This window comes from Netta rufina (assembly GCF_964035555.1).
Source record: "Netta rufina genome assembly, chromosome: 1".
Classification (NCBI taxonomy): Eukaryota; Metazoa; Chordata; class Aves; order Anseriformes; family Anatidae; genus Netta; species Netta rufina.
The window spans coordinates 22,581,783-22,603,774 of record NC_140123.1 but is presented as its reverse complement, the minus strand read 5'-3'; the positions used below and the strand labels follow the sequence as shown (position 1 = coordinate 22,603,774).

Below are 21,992 nucleotides of genomic sequence, written 5' to 3'. Positions count from 1 at the left end.
AGTAGTTCTCAAAGTCAACAAGGAGTTATGTGTGCACATCTGAGGGCCTGAACTAATTATTCTTCTAATTAAGTAATAGTTAAAAACAGCTGTCCGTAGGCACTGCAATCATTACTTTTCATAGATAGCTGAATGCCTGTGTCAGAACCACTGCTTTCATTTTTTTGTCCACTGCCTGAGTCACCATCTGCTTTGATTGCCCAGGCTTTTCCCCAGAATAGCAAATTGGTCTCGCTGACATTTAATGGATCTGTATGAAGTTCTGCTACACGCTGTGCACTCCTCTATGCCCATTAAATTAATCTCGCCTGTTAAATTTTCAATTGAGAAGGAGAGATGGTTAGAGGATACAATTCAGCGTGGTCTGGAAGAGCCGGAAAACAATCCAACAAAATCAAGGCAAAATGGTCAGGCAACCTTGAGGGTGCTACAGCAAGTGCTGAAAATTGGAAAGTGCTCAAAGAAACTGCCAGTGTGGCCCAACACTCTTTACTACATCTTGACACTCTTTCTCCCACGGCTAAAGATGCTTAGTGGACTTTGCAGACACTCATTTGGAGGAAAACTGTGGTGGCACCAGTAAGAGCAGATCAAATCCTGCATAAAAGTCTGTGCAAGGCTCTTTGTTCGCATCTGGAGGACTGTGCAAGAGCCACCTCTGTGCATGGGCACAGCTCAGTCCCTCTGACTGCACTGGGGAGCTGACATTGAGAAATCTTTTAAAGAACATTGGTGCTTCGCCCAGCTTTGGAGACAGAACAGAAACAGCATAAGCAAGACAAGACTATCACGGGCATGGGGACATCCCTACCTGTGTGCAAAACACCAGTCCTCGGGTGGGCTTTTAAGACTCAGTCCAGTCCTCATGGCCAGGGAGAGGACTTTCCAACAGAAATTAACCTCCAATACAGAGAATAACCTCTGTTTTAGAGATTTTTGTGTGGAGCAAGGAGACAGAGACATACCAAGATCAGGCTATAGGTGACTTTCAGCCCAAGAAGGTTCCCTAGCACTGAAGTAGGATTGGGCCCTCTATTTACTTAGCAGTACGGAGCTGTCACTTGAACAAACCAACCCCAAACTTCTCTGGAGTAAGGCCCCACCTCATTCCTGAATGCATGTTATCCCCTTGCCAAACTGCAGTCCTACTCAGACCTCAATCATTCTGCCTGTAGGCGTCTCAGAAACAAACACACACAATTTTTATTATTTTCATAATGGAAAAAAAAAAAAAGTTTCTTTTTCCATGCTGCCCTAACTCAAAGCCAGCCAAAGATATTTTGTTCAAGTTTTCAGACAATAATGCCATCTCAGAAGATGTCTACAGATCATATTTTCGAATGCCACTCACAGACTTGGAAGCCTGTGTCTATGTTGCAAGGCAATGGACTGTGCAGTTATGCAATTACTTGAGTAGTCCCAGATCATCCCAACACAAGCAGGCTCTCAAGCACTGAAATAAAAACAGAGCAGCCTTTAGGCTTCCCTGGAGCTCTCAACTGAGACGGGCAAGTACCTCAATTATGAATTCAGATCTTTGGTGCTGCAAATAGCCTTCTGGAAGTGCCCACTTGCCTCCTTTCCCTAAAAATGAAGCCTAAGGTACCTGTCCTCCTAATGTGGGTACCAGACCTAAGTGCCTAAAGGATAACAACCATTGGGCTTGTGTGTGCTCATCACCCATGGAAGCTGGAGTGTCTTTGACTGGAAGAGGTCCACGTTACACAGCTCCCAGCAGCCAGGGCGGCTCCTCTGGGGCTGGATCAAGTGCCCTGCATTGCACCGGACAGTGAAGTGCAGATGTATGTATAAACCATATATAAACCCCATATATATACTCCAGGATGGCCAGGCAAGCCCAAAAAAGACTGATGTGTGGGCTGAACAAGTAAGCAAGTCCAACAGTAGGTTTGGAAAAAATCTACATCTCATTCTTCCCAAGCTTGAAGGTGCTTATTTTTCATAGGTATCTCTTTTTTTTTTTGTTTTGTTTTTGTTTCTGTTTTTAAAATAAATTGATTATTACTATTTTTTTAAACCTCCAAGACCCCCAATGTACTGCTCTTCACAGTAATGCTGCACTCAGAGCAGTATTACTGTGAAGCCCCAGCTGGCCTGGTTCTGATAGTGCAGAGGAGCTGGGGAGACGAGGCACAGCTCTGTCTGGCCAGGACTTGGAGAGGACTCTATTAAATAAAGTCCCCGGACACAGTCACTTGAGAAGGCATTCTCAGGACAGATCTAACACACTCCAACAGGATGAGCCTGAAAACTCAGCTGCAGCAGGTGTTCTCCTTTAAAACACATCCAGAGGAGACGAAAGAGATATGCCCAAACTTTCAGAATTCCTTCAGCAAAGTGTGAATGATGCATGAGATGAAAAATCTCTCCCCAGTGGACAATGCACAGACAAAGCCATGCAGACACTGCTGTGTCCTTTCATTTATTTATTTATTTATTTTTATTATTTATTATTTTATTTTCCTCTGCTTTAATCAAGGACACTCCAGAGTCAGCTGGAAAGAAAAAAAAAAAAAAAAAAGGCTCTACAAATGCCCATCGGGCCCAGAAATATCAAGACTAAAGAAAAATAGAGGGGAAAAAAATCCCTTGAGAAGGTACGTAAAATATTTAGAACTTTTAAAAAATTTTTTTTTGTTTTTGTTTTTTTTTTTTTTTTGTTTTTGTTTTTGTTTTTCAGTTCAGTCAAGCTCCCCCCAGCAAGATCAGCTCCTACTTAGGCAAAAGTGTGAACCATGGTATTTGTTCAAAGGTAATATTTCCCACTAATATAATACAATACAAAACAGAAACAAAACTGAATAAAGTGGTTCAGAATTTATGAAGACTGAAGCTCAGTTTTTTTTTTCTTCTCTCCTTACATAATATTGTAAGTTTACTTGTTTCTTCCAAAAGTAGGCAAAGAGTCAATCAAGGACGTTATCAAAACCTTGGGTCCTACTGCTGGTGGTTATCTGCCAGTTAGGACAACTGCTTAACCTGAGGTGGTACCGAATAGATGGACATCAGGTGAACCAGGTCCAGACCAAAACAAATAATACCTGCGATTCCTTCATAGTCACTGTGGCCATCTGTCAAACTTCAGTCATTCTTTATTGGATTTAGTGAACAAATAAGCTTCTCTAGTTATTGACAACATTTTCTATACGTGCTAAATGTAGTCTCCTAAATACTGAAGTAATGCTACTCCTGATTTGGAAACCTTTGTAACAGTGACCATTCTGCCTGATCTGTGGTGAGCAGGAACTGTAGATAAGTACTTTGAGAAAGCAGATCTTTTCCTTCATCCATCACTTTTTGTTGACTAAATGCATGGATTATTTTTGCATTTGTTTGCAAGTGTCAATATCTCAGTTACATCCCCTATTCCTGCTATAAATTGGGGACTGGGAATTTTAAATTGCTATGTCTGCTGCATCCATAAAAACTTTCTGAAAGTCCTTCCTGCTTGTAACAAAGGCTTCAGTTGCAATTCTTTCTCTTCCAGGTTCCTGAACTTTTATTCTTAAATATATGGTATCAAATGTATTTCCCTCCTCATAGTAACAATTGCAAAGAAATTACAGGCTTTACTTCCAAGAACAGGATTTCAATGTCTATGAAATACATTCGGGCAAGTGACTGATGTAAAGGCAAAGTATCTTTACAATGTTAAAAAGTACCCGTTGCACCTACCTGCCTGAAAAAGTGCTGTGTTGTTATCGCGAAGACATCAAACCCACAGCTGGCCCTTTTAAGCTCATCTCGAATATTGCTTAATTGCCGGGACTGCTCATCACACTTTTCTTTCAGTCTCTGGATGAACTGCTTTTCTGCATCTCGACTCTCTCCTGGTTTAGGGGAGCATCCGTTCTTTGGGGTGGTTGACCTTTGCTTGGGATGTCCTACAAAAGAGAGAAGGAAGGATAATCAAGGCCAGTTACTTTATGGGTATGGACATAATCTTTATGTGTATCTAAAGCCTTTGGGAATCAGTCCTGCAAAATAAAAACATCTGTAGCATTCACGCAGATGGGTAATGATTTCCAAAAAAAGAAAAAAAAATAATAAGAAAAAAAAAACAAAAAACAAGAGCACAGTGAAATATGTTTCCCTAAAGGCTAAAGCTCAAAGCTTTTTAAGTCATTTCACCTCAGGATATGAGCCTGAAGGTCTGCTAAGAGTTGAGGAGAGTTCTCCTCACTGTGTCTTACTGAGAACTGAGGTTGTTAGAGTCAGGGTTCAGCTCACCCATGTTAGACATCTGCAGAAACCGAGGCTTGCCTCTTGATGTGTGATGCCAGATTCACTTCAAAGTCAATTCCAGAAAAGTGCACGTGTAGGTTGAGAGATTCACCTCATCCTACTGTGGATGTGGAAAGAACTCATATGACCTTTACACTCTACACATGGTTTCTTTGGCCACTTGAACTCCAAGTGTGGAGTAATCAGCTCTGCACTGACTCACCATCCATGAGGGCCAAACCCACAGATTCTTACCAAAGCCCTTGGTGCTTGAAAGAGGACCATGAAATAACAGTACTTGAGAGGGTCTGTATATGGGAAAGTGAATCTGGTAGCAAGAAAAAAGATAGGTTCTGGCCTCACATAGGGATAGGGTGCCCCAGGAAGGTGCTAAAGTGAGCTTTGTCTTTCCTTTCTGTCTCTGGTGTAAGCTAGAGCCATAAAGAGGCCTGTGTAAAATTTTATCAGCATTTGGTAACTCAGTAAGGACACTGGCTATCTTATACCAAAAGGCCGTGCTCCTTTTAGCAAAATCAGAGCAGTCAAGGCAGCATGAGCTGAATTTGTACATTTTTGCATATCCATATTTGTCAGCAAATTCTGGGTACAGCCATTGTTTCAGTACCAAGCTACAGGTATGTTAGACTACAGGCAGAGAAAATAAAATGTAGAGCTCAAACTTTATGGCCACATCCTCTTTCTGGACATGTCTACACTCAGAATGCAGCAGAAGTACGTTTTATTTTGCTACCACGGTTGGAATTGCTAGGGAAGATGACTAATTGAACAAAACCCCATAAAACCTTCACTTAGTGTAGCTGTCTTAATGGAGACACCAAGTGGTGGTTGGGATCACAGCACTGTGTGTGCTTGCTCTTGATAAACTGCTATAGTGAAGTGAGATTTTTATCCTAAATTCATATCCTGCTTGAGATAACTATCCATTTCTCTGGAGGTTAATACCTGGTTATGAGGATGAAGCAAGAAAGGGCAGTGCTCTGGTGGCATCAGGTTGCTCAAGCCATTACTTGGCCATTGTATTTTGTCTTTATCTTAGCTTTCTGAGAAGCCTCCCCTGAAAACATTTAGGGTTAGCTGGGCAACACCTTTGCACAGCTTACTCAGCCTTCTTACTACTCTCAGTTTCACATCAGCTGATGCTTTTTAACTCTTTCCTGAATACTGTTCAGGAATCTATGGTTCTCTTCCTTGGTTTCTCCCACTAGTCTCAAGCTTTTAACCCAGGAGCTAGAATCAGTAAGAAAAAGTGAGAAAATAGAGTCAGACACCTTGTTTTCAGGTGTTACTAGAGATGCTTTGTCAGAGTAATGCCCCAAGAGTGTATTCCTACCATTTCTGATCTTTTCCCAGTTTACATGGAGCCACTGGGAGCATATCCTCCAACCTGCTCAACTATGTTCTTGCTCCAGTCTAAACTTACAGGGAGCCAGCCCCAGCAGAGATGCTCCCTCATGTCTTCAAGTATCTCATGCTGCTGCTGCAAAGATACACAGCTACAAAACAGACTTTAAAACTCGCTGTGCCCATGACCCATATTTGCAAAGAGGAATATCAGATTTTGCAACGTGTCAAGATTAACTTCATGGTGTTGCAAGACCCAAATAACACAATAGAGGATGTCAAAGAGGACTTCCTGGCATTAAGAACCAGCAAAGTCATTGCTCTCTATTTTCATGTCAATTTAAGCCTGTTCACTCTTTCTCCCTCCCTTCCTCCCTTCCTCCCTTTCTCTCTCTTTCTCTCTCTTTTTCTCTCTTTCTCTCTTTCAATCTCTGTTTCTGTTTTTCTTTCTTTCTCTGTTTTTTCTCTCCCTCTCTCTTTCTCTTTTTCCAAGAATGATATTTTCTTACAGATTCTTTCATTTTTGGCTTTCATTAGGGGCTGTCTATTTCATAAAGGGGCTCTTAACTTGACCATAGGTATTATCACAAAATAAGCCATTTGCAAAAACAACAGCCATAAATATCTGTCTTTTTAGTATAAAAATCTCTGTTTGTTTAGGCAGCATTGTGATGTTACAAGAGAAGCCACAGATAGGAGTGTAGGAGGAAGCCCTTGAAATCAGTCCAATTTTAATTAAAACAGGAACACAACAATGGGATAAAACCCATTGTTTTATTTTATATCTTTCTAGCTTTCCTGTTCAGTGGAAGATTTCAAGTGCATATCTCCATGTTGTCCTTGTCAGTATTATAAGCTGTCCTTTTAAATTAAACTGTGATATTCTCCTCAGGGATAAATCTGAATTTCTCAGTTCATTTGGGCCCGAAAAGCAGCTTACTAAGCTTATTCTACCACTGATGTTTCTCTTCTGTTGCTCTGCACAAAACAGGGTGTATGTTAATGATGCTGGCCCTGATCCTGAATGTCCTTTGTGCTGGTGGTGGGACCAGGGGAACAGATCCACTGTTCATTAAAATATCCGAATGCCTTTGATCTGCTTCAAAACTCCCAGGTCTTTTTTATTTACCTGAGCATTTGAATTAAGGTGTCATAACAGGTAGACAGTCATAATTAACTCAGTCCATGAGGACTTATGTGGGGCATGCAATTTATTTGCCTCTCCGTTGTCCAACTTGCAAAATTTTGGTAAGGAAAGAATATTACTTTGAGAGTATTGGTGAGTTTTGATGTCACTGCGGCATGACAGATATCAGACTAGATGTCACGTTCTTGCAACGGAGAGGAGGGAGACCATCTGCATCTGTGTACACCTGTGTCCATACACAGATATCAGGAATAGTATTGTATCAATAGATAAACTTAAGATCCTTACAAGACTGCATTTTAAAACTCCTTTGCTAGTCTAGGAGGACTGAACCAAATTAGATCCGAGGCTAAAAAAAAAAAAATCATATTCAATCCTTCTGTAACAGGGCTAGTATGTCAGCCAAAAATAGTGCTGATGATCAGGAATTGCATATGAGCAGGCCAATAACAGGGTCAACAGTCTAGAAATGGCACTCAGAAATATTAAAACCTATTTCATGGCCACCTATAGCTGTGCTGGAGATGCCTGTGGAAGCCATTCCTGTCACAATGTATAAATGCTGCATGGATTAGTGACCCTGGTGGGGGAAGACTGTACTGCCCCTTAGCTTTTCCTACACTTGCTCTTTGTCCTGTTTAATGGTTTCTTTGATTATTTTGTGAAACTGTTGAATAGGTGAAACGATTCTCTTTCTTTATTGCTTTGTTATTGCTGTTATCCAAAGAATGCTCAAGGCTACTCTAAAGAAAATAAATGAACATGAGGTTTATTTTCTTATTTGATCCTTACAGTGCTAGAGAATTTTAGGCCAGAATTTCAGACAATCAAACTTACAAAATCCTAAATGAATCTGATGGAGAGAGGGCAGGTACTCAACCTCCCAGGTACCCAACTCCCATAAAAGTTTAATTTGAAGGTTTGATGCAAAAACATCATGAATAGGAAATGCCAAATCCTAAGACTTAAAAATCAGTCAACCAATGGAAATTTCAGCTTCTTTAAAACCCAGCAAGTCCACCATACAAATATGCTTGTGTTTCATTTTGCTTTCTAATTCTAGTGGAAGCAAACCAGCTTTGCTGTAGCATGCTTCTACAGCCACAGTCAGTGCTGGTTCTTAAACTGGATTCCCACTGTTATAAACATTGGTGAGCTGCTAGTCTGGCACTCTCTGCAGTAATTTTTTTCTTTGAGTCTCTCTTAATGACCTCACCAGATCCAAAATAGCCCGAAAATTATACAGTTCAGAGGACAGCATCAAGTTCACCTTTCTCCCTAGCTCCCGAGTAAGGAAAATTTTGAGTCTTGTTGGTGTCTAGGAAGGTTAAATTTAAGTTTCCTTTTTTATTTTGTTGGTTGGGAAGTAGAATAGCCATTGAGTTCAGTAAAAATGAGGAGACTCTTGATGCAAGTTACAGGAGCTGAAGAGCTGCTTTACATGTTTTACTCTTTACTGTCAAATGAAGAAACATGGAGTTCTACTCCCCATATTTATTATTCAAGTATCACACTGATACATATATGATATTTAAATTATTTAAGTACAGTTGGAAAAATGATTTAATGGATTAGAAGAGAGCAAGCACAACAAAATAGTTGGTACTATTGACACTCATTTCAGAAACATTTAAAATCAGTCAAAAGGCCAGCCTTACAAAAGTCTCCAGGTCCCTTATATATTTCTTAATGTGCATAAGTAGACATAAATAGAAATAAGTTCTCTTCATTTTAGTACCTAAACAACAGCATTTTTTAGAAATACTGTAGCCATGTGTTTGCATCTAATATTAAGGGGTAAATTGACAATGCCCCAATAGCAGTCTGGAGCTCATTTCTATAGATGATCTCTTTCCTAATTATGCATGGAAATAATGCATGAAATACATTGTTTCTGCACAACAGTGACAGTAGATTCAAAGAAAAACACTATCACTTCAAGTAATCGTTTGAGGTGTCTTTTGTTTCACTATGTCTGTTCTCTTTTTAAATAAGAAAATTATAGTGATACAAGAAATGTCCCTATGCCCTTAAACATGTAATAGCAGCAACTCTTTGTTTTGAAAGAGAGATGATTGCAAGGTGGCAACAAAGAAAACATAAAGCTATTCAGCTCATGCATTGCTATGAAAAAGCCTGCTGTACTCACAGCCAGCTCAATGAACCTTGGACATAATCAATCTTCACTCAACAATAGTAGGTCCCAGATTTCAGTGTATTAACTAGAGATGCAAAGTCGGCAACTTTAAATCTTCCCTGAAAGAGTGCTTTTGGGTTCATAAATACCTGGTGAATGGAGCTTGGTGGCTGTTACTGCTGATCGCTTAGGGGATGAGACAGCTGGTCTGCTAGCATCCTGATCTTTTTGTACTTCTTTCTTCACGCCTGTTTCAGAAAAAAAAAAAAGGTAGAAAGAAACCCATTTTTATAATTCAGTTTGTAATTGCAGAGAACTATTTCACTAAGATACATATCAGGATGGCAAAATACAAATATTTCACCAAAATACATACTGGCATTTGCACGGAGAGAATGATGCTACGCGGTACTTCTGTGTTGGATGCCAACTTGTCACTTCTGCAAGCATGACTGTGTGCATGTGGCTGAGCTGACATGCACAGCAATGGAGAAAGGCAGAAGAAGGCCTTACAAACTACCTTGGTTCTTTGGCCATCTGCACAGTGATCCATTAAGGCACAAACAGCTACACAGATAGCCCATCCTAGCTGTTCTGGGCTCTGTGTCCCATCTCTAACCTGCTGTGCATCCTCAGCTGTTCTGGGCAGGAAGAGAAGTTGAGGTGAGACTGTGCAGAGCTGACTTCAGTCACCTGCCTCTTCTGCAGGGCACTGCTCTATCCACTTTTTCCCTAGAGGTCACCCTTCCCAGTTAGAAAGTGCCTTTCATAGAGATTAGCTTTGCCAAGAAGATCTCCTACAGGCAAGAGAAGAGCTCCTGCAGAGCCAGAAGCAGGCAGGAGGTGTCAGGGCTCTGCTGGATGCGGTGCCCCAGGCAGGAGGGTCAATGTCTGCAAAAGAACAGAGAGGTGCAACACACCCAGTGCACAAACCTAAAGCATGCTGTGCCAATGCAGGACACAACAGGACCACACGGTTGCCTTGCTGTCCACAAGGCTGAACCAGCACCTGGTCTGTGTTCACCTGTGACCCAAGCACGTGCCAGGCTGCCTGCCCTCCTTCTTCTCCTCTCTGTGACTCTCCAGATTACTCCTGACCTCTGCCTTTCTCCTTTCTCCTGCAGCCACTCATCCTTCCCACTGACAACATGATGCCCCAGGGCTGTCTTGGGTTACGATCTCCAGAAACTTTGTGCAAGCTTTTTCCTTTGCTTTTGCAGTGGGAGATTCCTTGGTTACAGGCTCAGGATGGTCTGTTGGTTGTTCAAGCTCTGCAGTCAGAGCAGCCACACAAGCTCAGCTTGCTCTTTCTGCCCACACAACTGCCACAAAAGTAGCTGTGGGGACTATGCTGAGTGTGTGAATGCAAAAACCCTGCCTTGCTGTTTTACCCATGGTGTGACTGTCACAGCCACAGGATTTCAAGCATAAAACACTCCCAAGGAATAAAGAATGAACATCAAGAAGAAGCTAATACCTGAGACATTAATGTATTTTCCTGTTTGCTTCCCATTTTCCCTTTTTAACAGTTAGTGCTTGTTGGGGGTTGCACAGTTTGCAGGACTGTGTGGCAGTCCCTGGATTAAGAGGAAAATCAAAGAGTTTTTTTTTTTTTTTTTTTTTTTTAAGAAGGAAAAATATTTGCTTTATTAGCTTTCACATCTCTCATGAGTACCTTCACAGAAGTCTTGTAGGAAAATGACCCACTGAAGCTGAAGTACCTGAAGCAGGAAAAGAAAAACATATTTTCTTTGTGCTGCCTAAAGACAACACCAGTCCAAAAACTAACAGTGTCTTGCATTTTGCTCAATACAAATGTGCTCTGGCTATTTCAATAGTGGAGAAAAGTGGTAATTTTATATGGGGATCATAACTTTCAGGGACACTTGCTGGATGACTAGCTTTCTCCCATCTGTAAAGCCACAGTTGGTCACAACTGCAGTATCAGGCTTATCTTTGATGCCTTAAAACCCTTCCACATCTGCCTGGGTCAGGACTTGCAAGCAGCGAGCTGCAGATGCAGCATTCGCCACGCACCACAAGCTGTGTGGTTCATGTTTTCTAGCACTGTCTCAGCATTTCCTTGTGGAGCATGCCTGGGAAGAGCACAGGTACAGAGACAAGCCCTGAGTCCAACTGTATTTACGAGAAGATGGCACAGGAGGAGGTCTAACACCCTCTCTGACTTCATCCCACTCTTAGCAGGCAAATCGCCCCATCAGTCATCACTAGCTGGTAAAGACTGAACTCTTCATACTTTGGTCCATCTCCTTTTTCTCTGCTGTTTCTAAATTGGAGATGTTGAGGCTGCAATTCTTGTTTGTGATGAATACTTTCTGCAGCAAAGTGACTGAGGACATAAATTTCCCACATCTGCCACCTGCTACACTGCACTTTACTACAGAGCAGGACATAAAACAAGCTTATGGTGCCATGTCATTACTAAGGACTGAGTGAAAGCAACATGAGATGGGAGTTGTGAGACAAAAACAGAGCTTGCTTTATAAGACATAGTTTATAAGGTTTTAGATTTGAGCATTACTTTTTCCAAGGCAGTAAGGTCTTGGTTTTATTGTGGTTTTCAGAATAAGAATATGGTGTGTAAATGGGCCATGCACCAAGATCCTCTGTAAATTATTCTACAGCAAATGTCAAGCGCATACAGTGGTAGAATCATAGCAGAAGTATGTTTTCCTCATGTTTTCAGTGGTAACAAGGGGCATATAAATGCTTAACTACTTCTGGTTTTGAGAAGTTTTGAATGAGGAACACCTGCAGAATTAGTTCAGGCTCTTAACCTTAATCACAAAGCAAAGAACAACAATTCCCTAATTAGAGCTCAGATGAAAAAAACAAAACAAACAAAAAACACAGAGAAAAGCAGTAAAAAAGCCCTGAGAGCTCCATCACTCTGCAGAGGGCAATGTGAGGTGTATTCATGGCCAGAGCCATGCATGGATGGTGGTGCCCGTCAGGGCCTGCTGCACAGGACAGATCAGCAGAGTGAGCCTCAAGCAGGTTGTGACAAAGAGGCAAGTAAATATCTTGGCAAGGATGGGAGAGAAGGATTAATAACAAAGGGTACCCCCATATTAATAATGCTCAAATGGAGATAACTGCCCTCCATCAGTTTGTAAGCTTATTTGGGTTCTCCTTCCCAAGCTGAAGCATCCTGCCTGCTGCTCTGTGACCCTCCTTAGCAGGGAGGGTTTTAGGAAGTGTGCAGAAGGCAAAAGACAGGACAGTCCCCAGGAGCAAAATGCTATTGCTCTGCTAAACTCACCACCCATGAGGAAATCTTAAGAAAAGAGATGTCCCTGGCATCAGACTTCAGATAAAACTTGAGCTGAAAGTTTTCCTAAAAACTGGGTTTGTTCTTTTCCTTTCTAACAACAGCTGTTAGCTTGTTAAAAGAAACATTCATAAACCACGTTGATTTCAAGACAAGTTCCTGCAGGAAAAATTAATTTCTAAATGATGAGAGTTTGGGTTCAGAATTTTTCATTTCCCAGAAATCCAGAATTTCAAGTTTGAAATAGTCTGCCCAAAGGCTTAAAAAAGGAGAGCGTTGGTGTGATGATCGACATGGTACTGTATTGCAGGGCATGGCACAGTGCGAGGTTGTGCAGTTTGAGCTTTTTACCTACAAGCGTCCAAGAAGTAACTCAAAAGTACATGTAAAAAGTTTGATATTCCCCTGTCACTTAGGAAACAAGACAAACCTTTTGGTCATTACAATGGGCTTGAAAGCATGGAAAGCCTTAAATAACGCTCTGATCATCATATTGAGTATGAAAAGTCAAAAGGTATAGTGCATACAATCAACATAATAGAAAATGCACAAAATACCAATTTACACTGTTGCATTTTATGTTTACATAAAATACAATTAGTACACTGTGCACTGTTTGATTTAGATTTTATTTTTTAAAGTGTATTAATTCTGACCTAGAACACACTTTACTTCAAACTCTAACTATTGTTGCTTGCAGGCTGGAAATGTGGAACTCCAGTTAACTCTGTACTAAATGATAGTATAAATCTCTCAAAGTTTCCTCTCTTTTGAAAGCTATTCTTGCATGCAGAAATAGAAATTTCAGGCCATAAGGTAACTGTCAACATAAATACTTGCTGGTGTTTTCTATGGCTGTGATTACAAATGCATCCCAATGCACAGTTCTGTAAAGGTATTTGCATTTCCTAATTAACACACAGTCTGCTTCAAACCGAACAGAAGGCGCTAAGACAAAATCATTAGAAATAAATGTAAAAAACACTTCAGACATGTTAAATCATTCAGCAATCACCTGGAAGCTAGCAGATGAAGAAAGCTGCTTGTCCACTCTCCCATCAGCGCTGAACGCTAGCCCAGGAACCAGAGCTAAACACGCATTATCCGAGACATCTCCAGGGCTAAATACATGTGCAGAATCAGCACGTGTATTTACCTGTACCTTTCTAAGTCTTTAAAAGCCAGTACGATGGGATAGGCTTCAATCTGCTTACACACTTCAGATTGAAAGCTTTCTATTAAATTACACACTGAGTATTTATTCCAAAGCAGAACCTAACACGCTGCAGACACCGTTAACAATTCAATGGGACAGGCTTGGTCAGACTCCAGGTGTTCTCAGGTGTGTTTTATAAGTTAACTAACACATGTTGTGAGTTTGAAAAACCCCAAAGAAGTGTTTTCACTCACTCACAGACACAGATAGCCACTTGGAGCTTGCTTCTGCCTTTCCCCCTGACACCCATGGCTGGTCATGTCCTTGGTGAGTAATGACACTTCCACGCATGCACTGCTTGAGACAAAATGAGCAAAGCTGGAAATATGATGGATTCTGTGGAATAAGAGCAGTCTAATTCTCTCTAGAGACTCTAAGTCCTGTGATCTATGAGACACTGAAAGGCTTTGAATAAATAAGTAGATGTAGAAGAAAGACTACATATTTGTTGAACTAGAAACTGCTAACGCTTGTACTTTTCCCTTTGTTTTTGTTTCAAATGTAAAGTCAATCTGATGAGGAAAAAAAATCATTTCATCAACTTGTCTCAAAGTGATTGCTTTCTTTATTTATTAAAAAAAGAAGTCTCTGTCTGGCATTCAAAAAATAAAGGAAAAAAATGAAGAAACGGACTGTTCTTTGGACTAAATAGAAAAACTCAGAGTAACTTAGAACACCTGAAGTTAGCTGCAGAGGTAAGACAGCTACTCTTCCTCTTACTGTCATTTTACATGGATCCCATGGCATTTTACTGTTACTTCCTTAGTGAGTTGTGCTATGGAGAGTTTCAGAGTGAATTTCCTGGGAAAGAGGTTGAAAAAATTGCAGTTGAATGTCCCACTTTCACATGCAGCATAGTGCTCTGTATCCCTATACCCAGTACAGGAATGAATGCAAACCACCATGTATTTTAAAGGAAAGTGTTTGCTTTTAATGGAAAGTGTTTGCAAAGGAGAACACAGCAGCATCCGACTCATCCCCCTCCATATCTGCAAGCCCGCTGGTGCTCATTTTTCCCCAACTCATGCTGACCTTAGCTCATCCCTCTCCCTCCTGTTGAGGTTGTCTTGTCTGGATTTTGCAGCTGATTAAAAGAAGCAGATTTTACACTGCGAGCTTGCTGGTGAGGGCTGGGATAACACTGGCCTCCTATTTTTCATCTTGACTGATTGTATTTAGCAGTCTGCCCCGTTACGTATGATTTACTGGTACTTGTAAAAGCTCAGGAATTGACTGGGTTAGTTTCTGAACGATACTTTTGATCGTCTTTAATTTAATGGGCCAAGTAGAAACCAGCTGCTCAAGTGAATTCTTTATTGCTACTGCCATTGCACATGAATTATGATGTTTCTTATGGGGAATAACAGTCACTTGTCTGTGAGATAAACATTACATAATAGCCAAGCTGAAATAGGTATTCTGTAACATGCACACCCCAAAACCCCACAACAAGACATAGAGAATATAAAACCCTTCAGCTCTCTAATTTCATAGACTGGTGTCTGACAAGTCCAGCCTGCTGGATAGAGCTGAGAGAGGTCTGGAACAGGAGGCAACCTGATGGTTGGGAGTTTGGATCAGGAGTGCGGGCACACACAGGGGAGCCCAGAGCTGTATCAGTATCTGACAGCAAGCCAAATTTTCAAAGTACAGCACAGTTCTGTGGGGTTCTGTATTCTGAGAGAAGGATGTGGCTGAACGAGACTAGACAGGGTTGAGGAAGCTGTATTACATGAAGAGAATAAAAACTGCAGAGGTGGTCAGATGTAAACCTCAAATCCTTATACACAATGATTGAGATAAACTTTATTTTTTTTTTTTTCCCTGAATTTTATACAAGTCCTACTGTTTTCATGAGAGCCAGGTACTTGGTTCCCCAGAGCAGACCTACCATTCAGCTCTCTTCCAAGTTACTCCTCCAGAGTGTGTAGAAGAGCACCACACTACAAAATAACACATCAGTGGCACAACATTCGTACGTGTGTGGGCCAAAGATGTTCTTGGCACACAGAATTTTACACACCTCCTGTGCTGGAGGGACCAATCCTCTGGTCCAGCCTGCTCTTGACCTTCTTACCATCTTGATGGCCCTCCACTGGGCTCACTTCAGTATGTCACATTGTATGTTACATCGTTCTTGTCCAGGGATTCCCCAGACTGGACACAGTTGTGAGTGGCCTCAAGTGCTGAATGAGGGGAAACGACTTGATCCACATTCTTGGTAATATAGCCAGGTATACAGCTGGCCTTTCTTCCTGCAAGGGCACATTGCAGAGCGGCTTTCCAACCAGCTGGCCCCAGCCTGTCCTGTTGCATGGCATTATTCTCCACCATCTGCCTTTGCTGAACATCATGAAGTTCCTGCTGTCAAGTTTCTCCAGCCTGCTGAAGTCCCTCTGAACTGCTGCCCTACCCTCCAGCATACTGACTAGTTCCCTCTGATTTGCTATCATCTGTCATCTTGCTGAGAGAGTGCTCTATCCCATTCAGGTTTTCAATGAAGATGGTAAGCAGTATTTGCTGAGTATCAACCCCTAATGGATGCCAAAATAACTGTCTGCCAGCTGGGCTTCATACCTCTGATTTCAACACCCCGATGCTGATGCTCTAGCCACTTTTCCACCCACCTTAATCGATCATCTGAGGCCTGCAGAAAGTTGAGATACTCTAGGACCTTCCCAGACACTCACAGAAGAACCTGAGCATGAAAAGGGAACTGCAGAAAGAAAGTTCAGGCCATATGCATGCTTTTATTTTTCTTCTTTTTTTTCTTTCTTTTTTTGGGGTCCAGATTATGACAGAATTGGGTCCTGGTTTGATTTAGAATCTGAATTGTCCCATGGTGAGCATTAACCTATGGGGTTTGTAAAACAGATCCCCCAAAGGGTGAGAAATTGTTCATCTGCTGTCTCCGAACATTACTTTCTGCAGATATTTCCACATTTTCAGATAAATTTAAAACAGAAAATGCAGTATGTGTGTGCCTCAAAGATCACATATTTTTATCAACGTGTGGAAGGAGGAAGACTGTATGTTTTCTAAGGTGGAACTTGGTGTAAAGTTCCAGATGGAGAGCTACTTCCACCTAAGTCTTTAAACAGAATATGAAGCAGTAACAGAAATATAAAGCACTAGTTGGGTTATCACTGCATTTCTCAAAACAGCTAAGAAGTTTAAATGAAATTAAAGATCTATCTCAGTTTTTCCTCTCAAGTATAATGTGTTTTTTTTGTTTTTGTTTTTGTTTTCCCATCTTCTATATGTGACAAGTATGCAAATTGAAAAGGGGTCTGATAACACACAAAAAAAATGGCTGTGCAAGACACTGAATGCTAATTAACTGCAATTCTTCCATAGACCAGTCAAAAACCATTTAGTTCATGTTTTCAAAACGATTTTCATGACAATGAATTACCACTGCTATTGTCTCTTGCCAGAGCTTTTTTTGATCATCTGAATCACTGCAAAGCAGCAACTATAAGAATCCATTTTAATTAATTAAAGGTGATCTATGCTCTAGTCCAATTTCTTTGTCAAGCAAACGGAGTGCTATATCAGGAGTATAATCTCTCTTGAGAAGTGTTTTTTTTTTTTTTTAATGAGAATTTGCAGCACAGGTGCTCTTCTCAGGTAATATCTAATACATTAAAGCTTCAATGTGGTTTTTGTTATTTTCTATTCATCAGTACAGGTAGATATGCTCCTTTTTTAATTCATTTCTTACTCATACATAGTTAAAATCATGTACCTCTCTGAAATACAAATGCATTTCTTACATCACCTGACACTCCACTCTTTCGGAAACTTTCTTTGTATTTAAAAGACTGCAATCCTTTTTATGAAATACTTTCCCTCCTCTTTACTTTCATAAAAGATGCTGAATACAACACATATATAATGTCTGTGCACTTTATCTGTAGCAGTGGATCACTCTAAAAACCCTAGTTTAGTAACCGCGATGTCTTGCACAGGAGGTTGGAAGTATGTGTTTATAAAATGCTTATGCATCATCAAGCTCTACTGCAATTATTACTAGGTGATTGTTAAGAGTATTATACCTAGGATATCTATTGCACCATTCTCCACATACACAGAGCAGAAAGAAGATATCGTGTTTTCTCTGCTTTTCAAAAGTTTTACTATATGGATGAGTTGGGTAGCATTGCTCATGGGACAACTTAGCCTTCCAATGTTGACTGAATGGAGCTGGTGACTTCTTATTTAATGCAAGATTCACCCATATGGTCATGCTATTTATTCACTTTCTCTTATGGGAATGTATGCCTTATTTTCACAATGGTGTTGGCTTGTGTCAGAAGTCCTTTCTGCTGGAGGCAGGGACTTCAGATGAACCACCTACACTTTTATCCTCTAAGGCTACTCTGGCATCATAGTGCTGGATATCTTATACATAATGTTGATGTATGCTAACCATGGACATGATAAAACATAAGACTAAACCCATGTCCAGCTAAGACTTTTTTGAGATGTATTGCTGATACTGAATCTTCCCTTAGATGCTCCTGGATCCAGCATTTAAATGAAAGTACCAGGAAAGTCACACTCTACACCTAGCCTCAAAACTCAAATCCGGATCTCTTGTACTTGCATTTCCTTTGAGAACAAAGACTACTTTCAGTACAGGGGCATCCAACATGGGGCATCACTGGAACAAGGTAATCTGTAGTTCCATTAATTTGAGAACATCTTGAGTATTTTCTCTTATATTATTCCATCTTCCTACACCATAGTTGCTCTCCTATTCTCTGGATTCTCTGTGCAAGCAACTGCCATTATGTGATAGCTTGGTAGAATATTATAAATTTATTATTTCTGCTGTTTTCAAGACATTTCATCCCTGCTCTGCTTAGAGTTGCCTGCTACATGCTGCCCTTACTTTCCTTTCAGCTTGGAGCGCTGGTGAAAGTTTCTTCTTTGCTGTTGACTGCCTTCCTGAGCATGGCATTCATTTCACAGAAAACATGCAGGTGTCAGAGACATGTGGTGGGTGGGGGATGGATTAATTTTAGTACCTTTTCAAGCTTTTTTGAAACACTGATTTTACCTCTCTGATCCCCCCCCCTTTTTTTTTTTTTTTTTTTTTTTTTTAATCAGTCCTCTGCTCTGTGATGTCCAGCTCTAATGCCAGACTTGCTCAGTAGACTGGTAGCCTGTGCCAGCTGTTCTTTCCACTTCACAAAGGCAGTACAAGCAGACCTTTTACAGTATCTGTACAAACAGTCTTTCAACCTTTAGACCCTATCTGTTCCAGGACATCCTTTTGGAGACTGGCCTTTTCAGCACACCCATGCACTCTCTCTGACATATTTAAAATACGGTGTCTACACAGTTGTAAAGGGCTTTTGTTAGATTCCTTTGTTTGCCTGGGATCATAAAGCCCAAAGCAATATGAACACTTCACTGCCCTTTATCCACTTGCTTCATTTGATCTGTAGCATCTTCCTTCCAATTTAATGAAGAGTTCAATTTTAAGGAGATGGTTTTGTGCTTCATCATTTAAAAGCTGTGCAAAATTGTCCAAACGATATTTAAAGAGAAGACTGTACATTCTATAGGGCTCCCTATTACAGTTGGATCTGCAGACAGCATTCATACATTATTGCAAGAGAAGCAGGATTAGACTTTGCTGGCACAAAGTGCCTTGCTGGAAGGAAGCTGGGTGTGCCACTGGAGCCCCTGCCCACCAGAGCAGCGAAGAGTACACAGGGCACATCTGTATGGACCCATGCACCCACAGACACGAGGACTCATCACACTTGGCAGGCTGGAGGGAAGTAAATCCGGTTCAGAAGCTATACTGCCTTGTCTCCACAGGGCCTATTAACTCAGACAGAGTATGGCAGTAAGAGCTCTTTACATGGGCTGAGGCTCACAAGTTCATGCACGGCCAGCTTGAAGTTTTCGTTTGTGTGCCCCCACAGAAACAAACATACCCATGGTTAATGGAGGGTCATGCAGAGAGAATAACAAATGGTCTGAAGGAAAGTACACTGAGACTGAGTGATGATATAGAAAACAAAAGTTCTTTGGATAGCAGAAAATGGGAGAATTTTTATAATATTCCAAATTCTGCATTGCCTTTTATTTTTTTAGTTTTGTCTCTAGAGGAATTAAAATCTAGCACTAGATTGGTCATTTGTTTCATAAATTAAACAATTTCATAGATTAAAAACTGAAATTAAAAGTAAAATGTAGCTTTCAGCCACCCTCAGTAATTCTTTTCCCCAATGTGATGGCAAACCATCTATTTTTCTGGAAACCTCCCTCTTGATCAATATTGGTTTGCATTATTTTGCAATTTCTGCTCTTCTGTGTGGTTCTGAGACTTGGAAGCTGTGCAAACTCAGAGATGACAGCCTGAGCCATTTAGCTAGTCCTGCTTAGACTAGATTTTGCATGTCCACACTAGCATGATTGCATACCAAATGCTCTGGTTCCAACTCATGGCAGTGCCCCAACAATGAAACCTCCCTGGCAATGACTCACTTGTGAGGCTACACAAGTAGTAAAAGGCACAGGATTTCTAGCAGTCTTCTTGCTTGTAGCAAAAAAAGTAAAAAAAAAAAAAAAAAAAGGAGGCCAGAAAAGTTCCTCTACAGAAACCTCGAAATAGCCCTTTAAAGCTTATCATATCATTATCACTAGCTGGAAAAGAAAGGCTTTTGCTGGAGATATGCAGGTGCAAATCTGATACTATTCAACTACTGCTGTAGCCTGAAATGACACAACTTAGCTAGGGACCATCAGAGAGGAAAGAAAAATCACAGGAAAAGAAAAAAAAAAAAAGAAATAAAAGAAAAAAACTCAAAAAAGAAAAAAAAAAGTCATCAGAAATCCATATATTGTGTTGACAGATTGGTCTGTTTCCCAGTTAGTGAGTGTAGATGATGGAGCTAAACAGTTTTTCGACAGTAAGAGACAGTCACTCCTGACTGTGATGGACAAAATATTACATCCCACTCCCTCGACTTTTCGCTTAGCTGGACTACCAAAGATAAAGGATTTCAGCTTCATCTTCGCTGCCAGATCCTCCAAGCTACTGATTACAGCAGTAAGTTATTTTCTGCATGTGTTTCAACCAAGTTAATCTTTCTGGAAACCGGGTGACCAGAACTCGTAGTGCAAAAGGTCTTTGTCTTATATTTTGTACTGATTTTTCCTTCCCTGCTTCAGTTGTGTGATAACACACTGTTGTTTTAGCTGTTGCAGAGCAGTGCTTGCGCTGAGTCAAAGACTTTCAGCTTCTTGTGCTGTCCTGACGACAAGAATGGCAACTACAGCAAATTGGGCACTTAGACAATGTGCCCAATAGTGGCATGAAAACAAAGTGAGTAAGCAGTAAAATAGTATCATGAAAAGGTTTCTGTATTTCTTGGGCTAAGGCAGATGGTATTTCAGGTACACAAGTTTGGAACACTTACCAGCAGGTGCAGTGGCAGTTTTTGGTGCTGGAAGTAAGCTCCTGCGTGGAGTCGCTGTGCTGCTCGATACCTGTGTTGTGCTCTTGCTGCTACCCTTGGGTACATCTTTAGAAGGTGCAGATGCCTTAGGAGTGGTTTGCTCTTCATTTGCAAAGCTGGAACCTGCAGGAGACCAAAATTGCCCTAATTATAAGTTCATTAAAAATGTATGTGAACTGTGGCATGCAGACCAAGCTTGTATTAGCAATTATAATCTACAAAAACATATTCACGTTGCAACTTGGACTAAGTTACATGGATTTTCTCCAGTACAAATGGTTATACAGGAATAAAGAGTACTGGTACTTTACAGAGTACTTTACTCTGGTTCTCAGAGTAAAGAGCAATAGCAGGCTTCAGTGGTGCATTGCACCAAATTCTCCCACCCAAGAAAGATTTCCCACAAGCATTTCCTCAGATTACACTCCGACATTTGAATAGTAAACTGAAAAAAATAATTCTGCCTTAACTCTTACATCCACTTCAATCATATTCTCATACTGAATTTTTGGTTGCCAAGGTTTCCAGTTTATATTGACCTCTATCAACACCTTTTTTTCTACCAGTTCAGTTTCCTCCTGCATTTGCCATTTAGGGAATAATCACATCCTAGACTCCTTGTAGATATAAGGAAATCAATCTTTTCTTAACATTTGAAAAAGGCAAAGTTGGAGTGTCGTCTTTATCTATTGAGTGGGAACTTAAGAAGAGCAAAAGATTACAGTATGTCTGGACTTGAACATTTGCAGAAGGATGAAGATTTTACTTGAGAAAATGAGTAAAGATAGTAGCAAGAAATACACAGGATTTCAGAAAAGGGCTATAATTTTTATTTCTGTTATTTTAAAAAGGTACAATACAACACAATACTGTTTAGGTGCTGCCTGCAGGGAAATGATAACATTATTAAAATAATTGGCATGTCCAAGTTTCCAGTATTTTTAAGACGTAGGCTTCTTAAATTTGTGCAAGAAAGGAGAGGTGTTTTTTTTTTTTTTTTTTTTTTTTTTTTTTTTTTTTGCTATTCTTACTGAAAATCCACTAGGAGAAAAGTGCAGGTTGGAAAAGGAAATCCTCTTTTCTGACAAAGGAAGACTATACCTTTTGGCTCT

At 40.5% G+C, this 21,992-nt stretch overlaps 1 protein-coding gene across 1 annotated transcript in view; it reads right to left on the bottom strand.

Annotated features, from left to right (window-relative positions):
* The window catches only part of MTUS2 (microtubule associated scaffold protein 2), a gene marked incomplete at both ends in the record, with an annotated part of 168,973 nt that overhangs the window by 44,893 nt on the left and 102,088 nt on the right, over nucleotides 1-21,992 (bottom strand). The window contains 3 exons of the mRNA XM_084281481.1: nucleotides 3,697-3,905; nucleotides 9,041-9,139; nucleotides 20,842-21,003. Of these exons, the coding sequence (XP_084137607.1) occupies nucleotides 3,697-3,905; nucleotides 9,041-9,139; nucleotides 20,842-21,003 (470 nt within the window). The remainder of the gene's footprint in view (nucleotides 1-3,696; nucleotides 3,906-9,040; nucleotides 9,140-20,841; nucleotides 21,004-21,992) is intronic.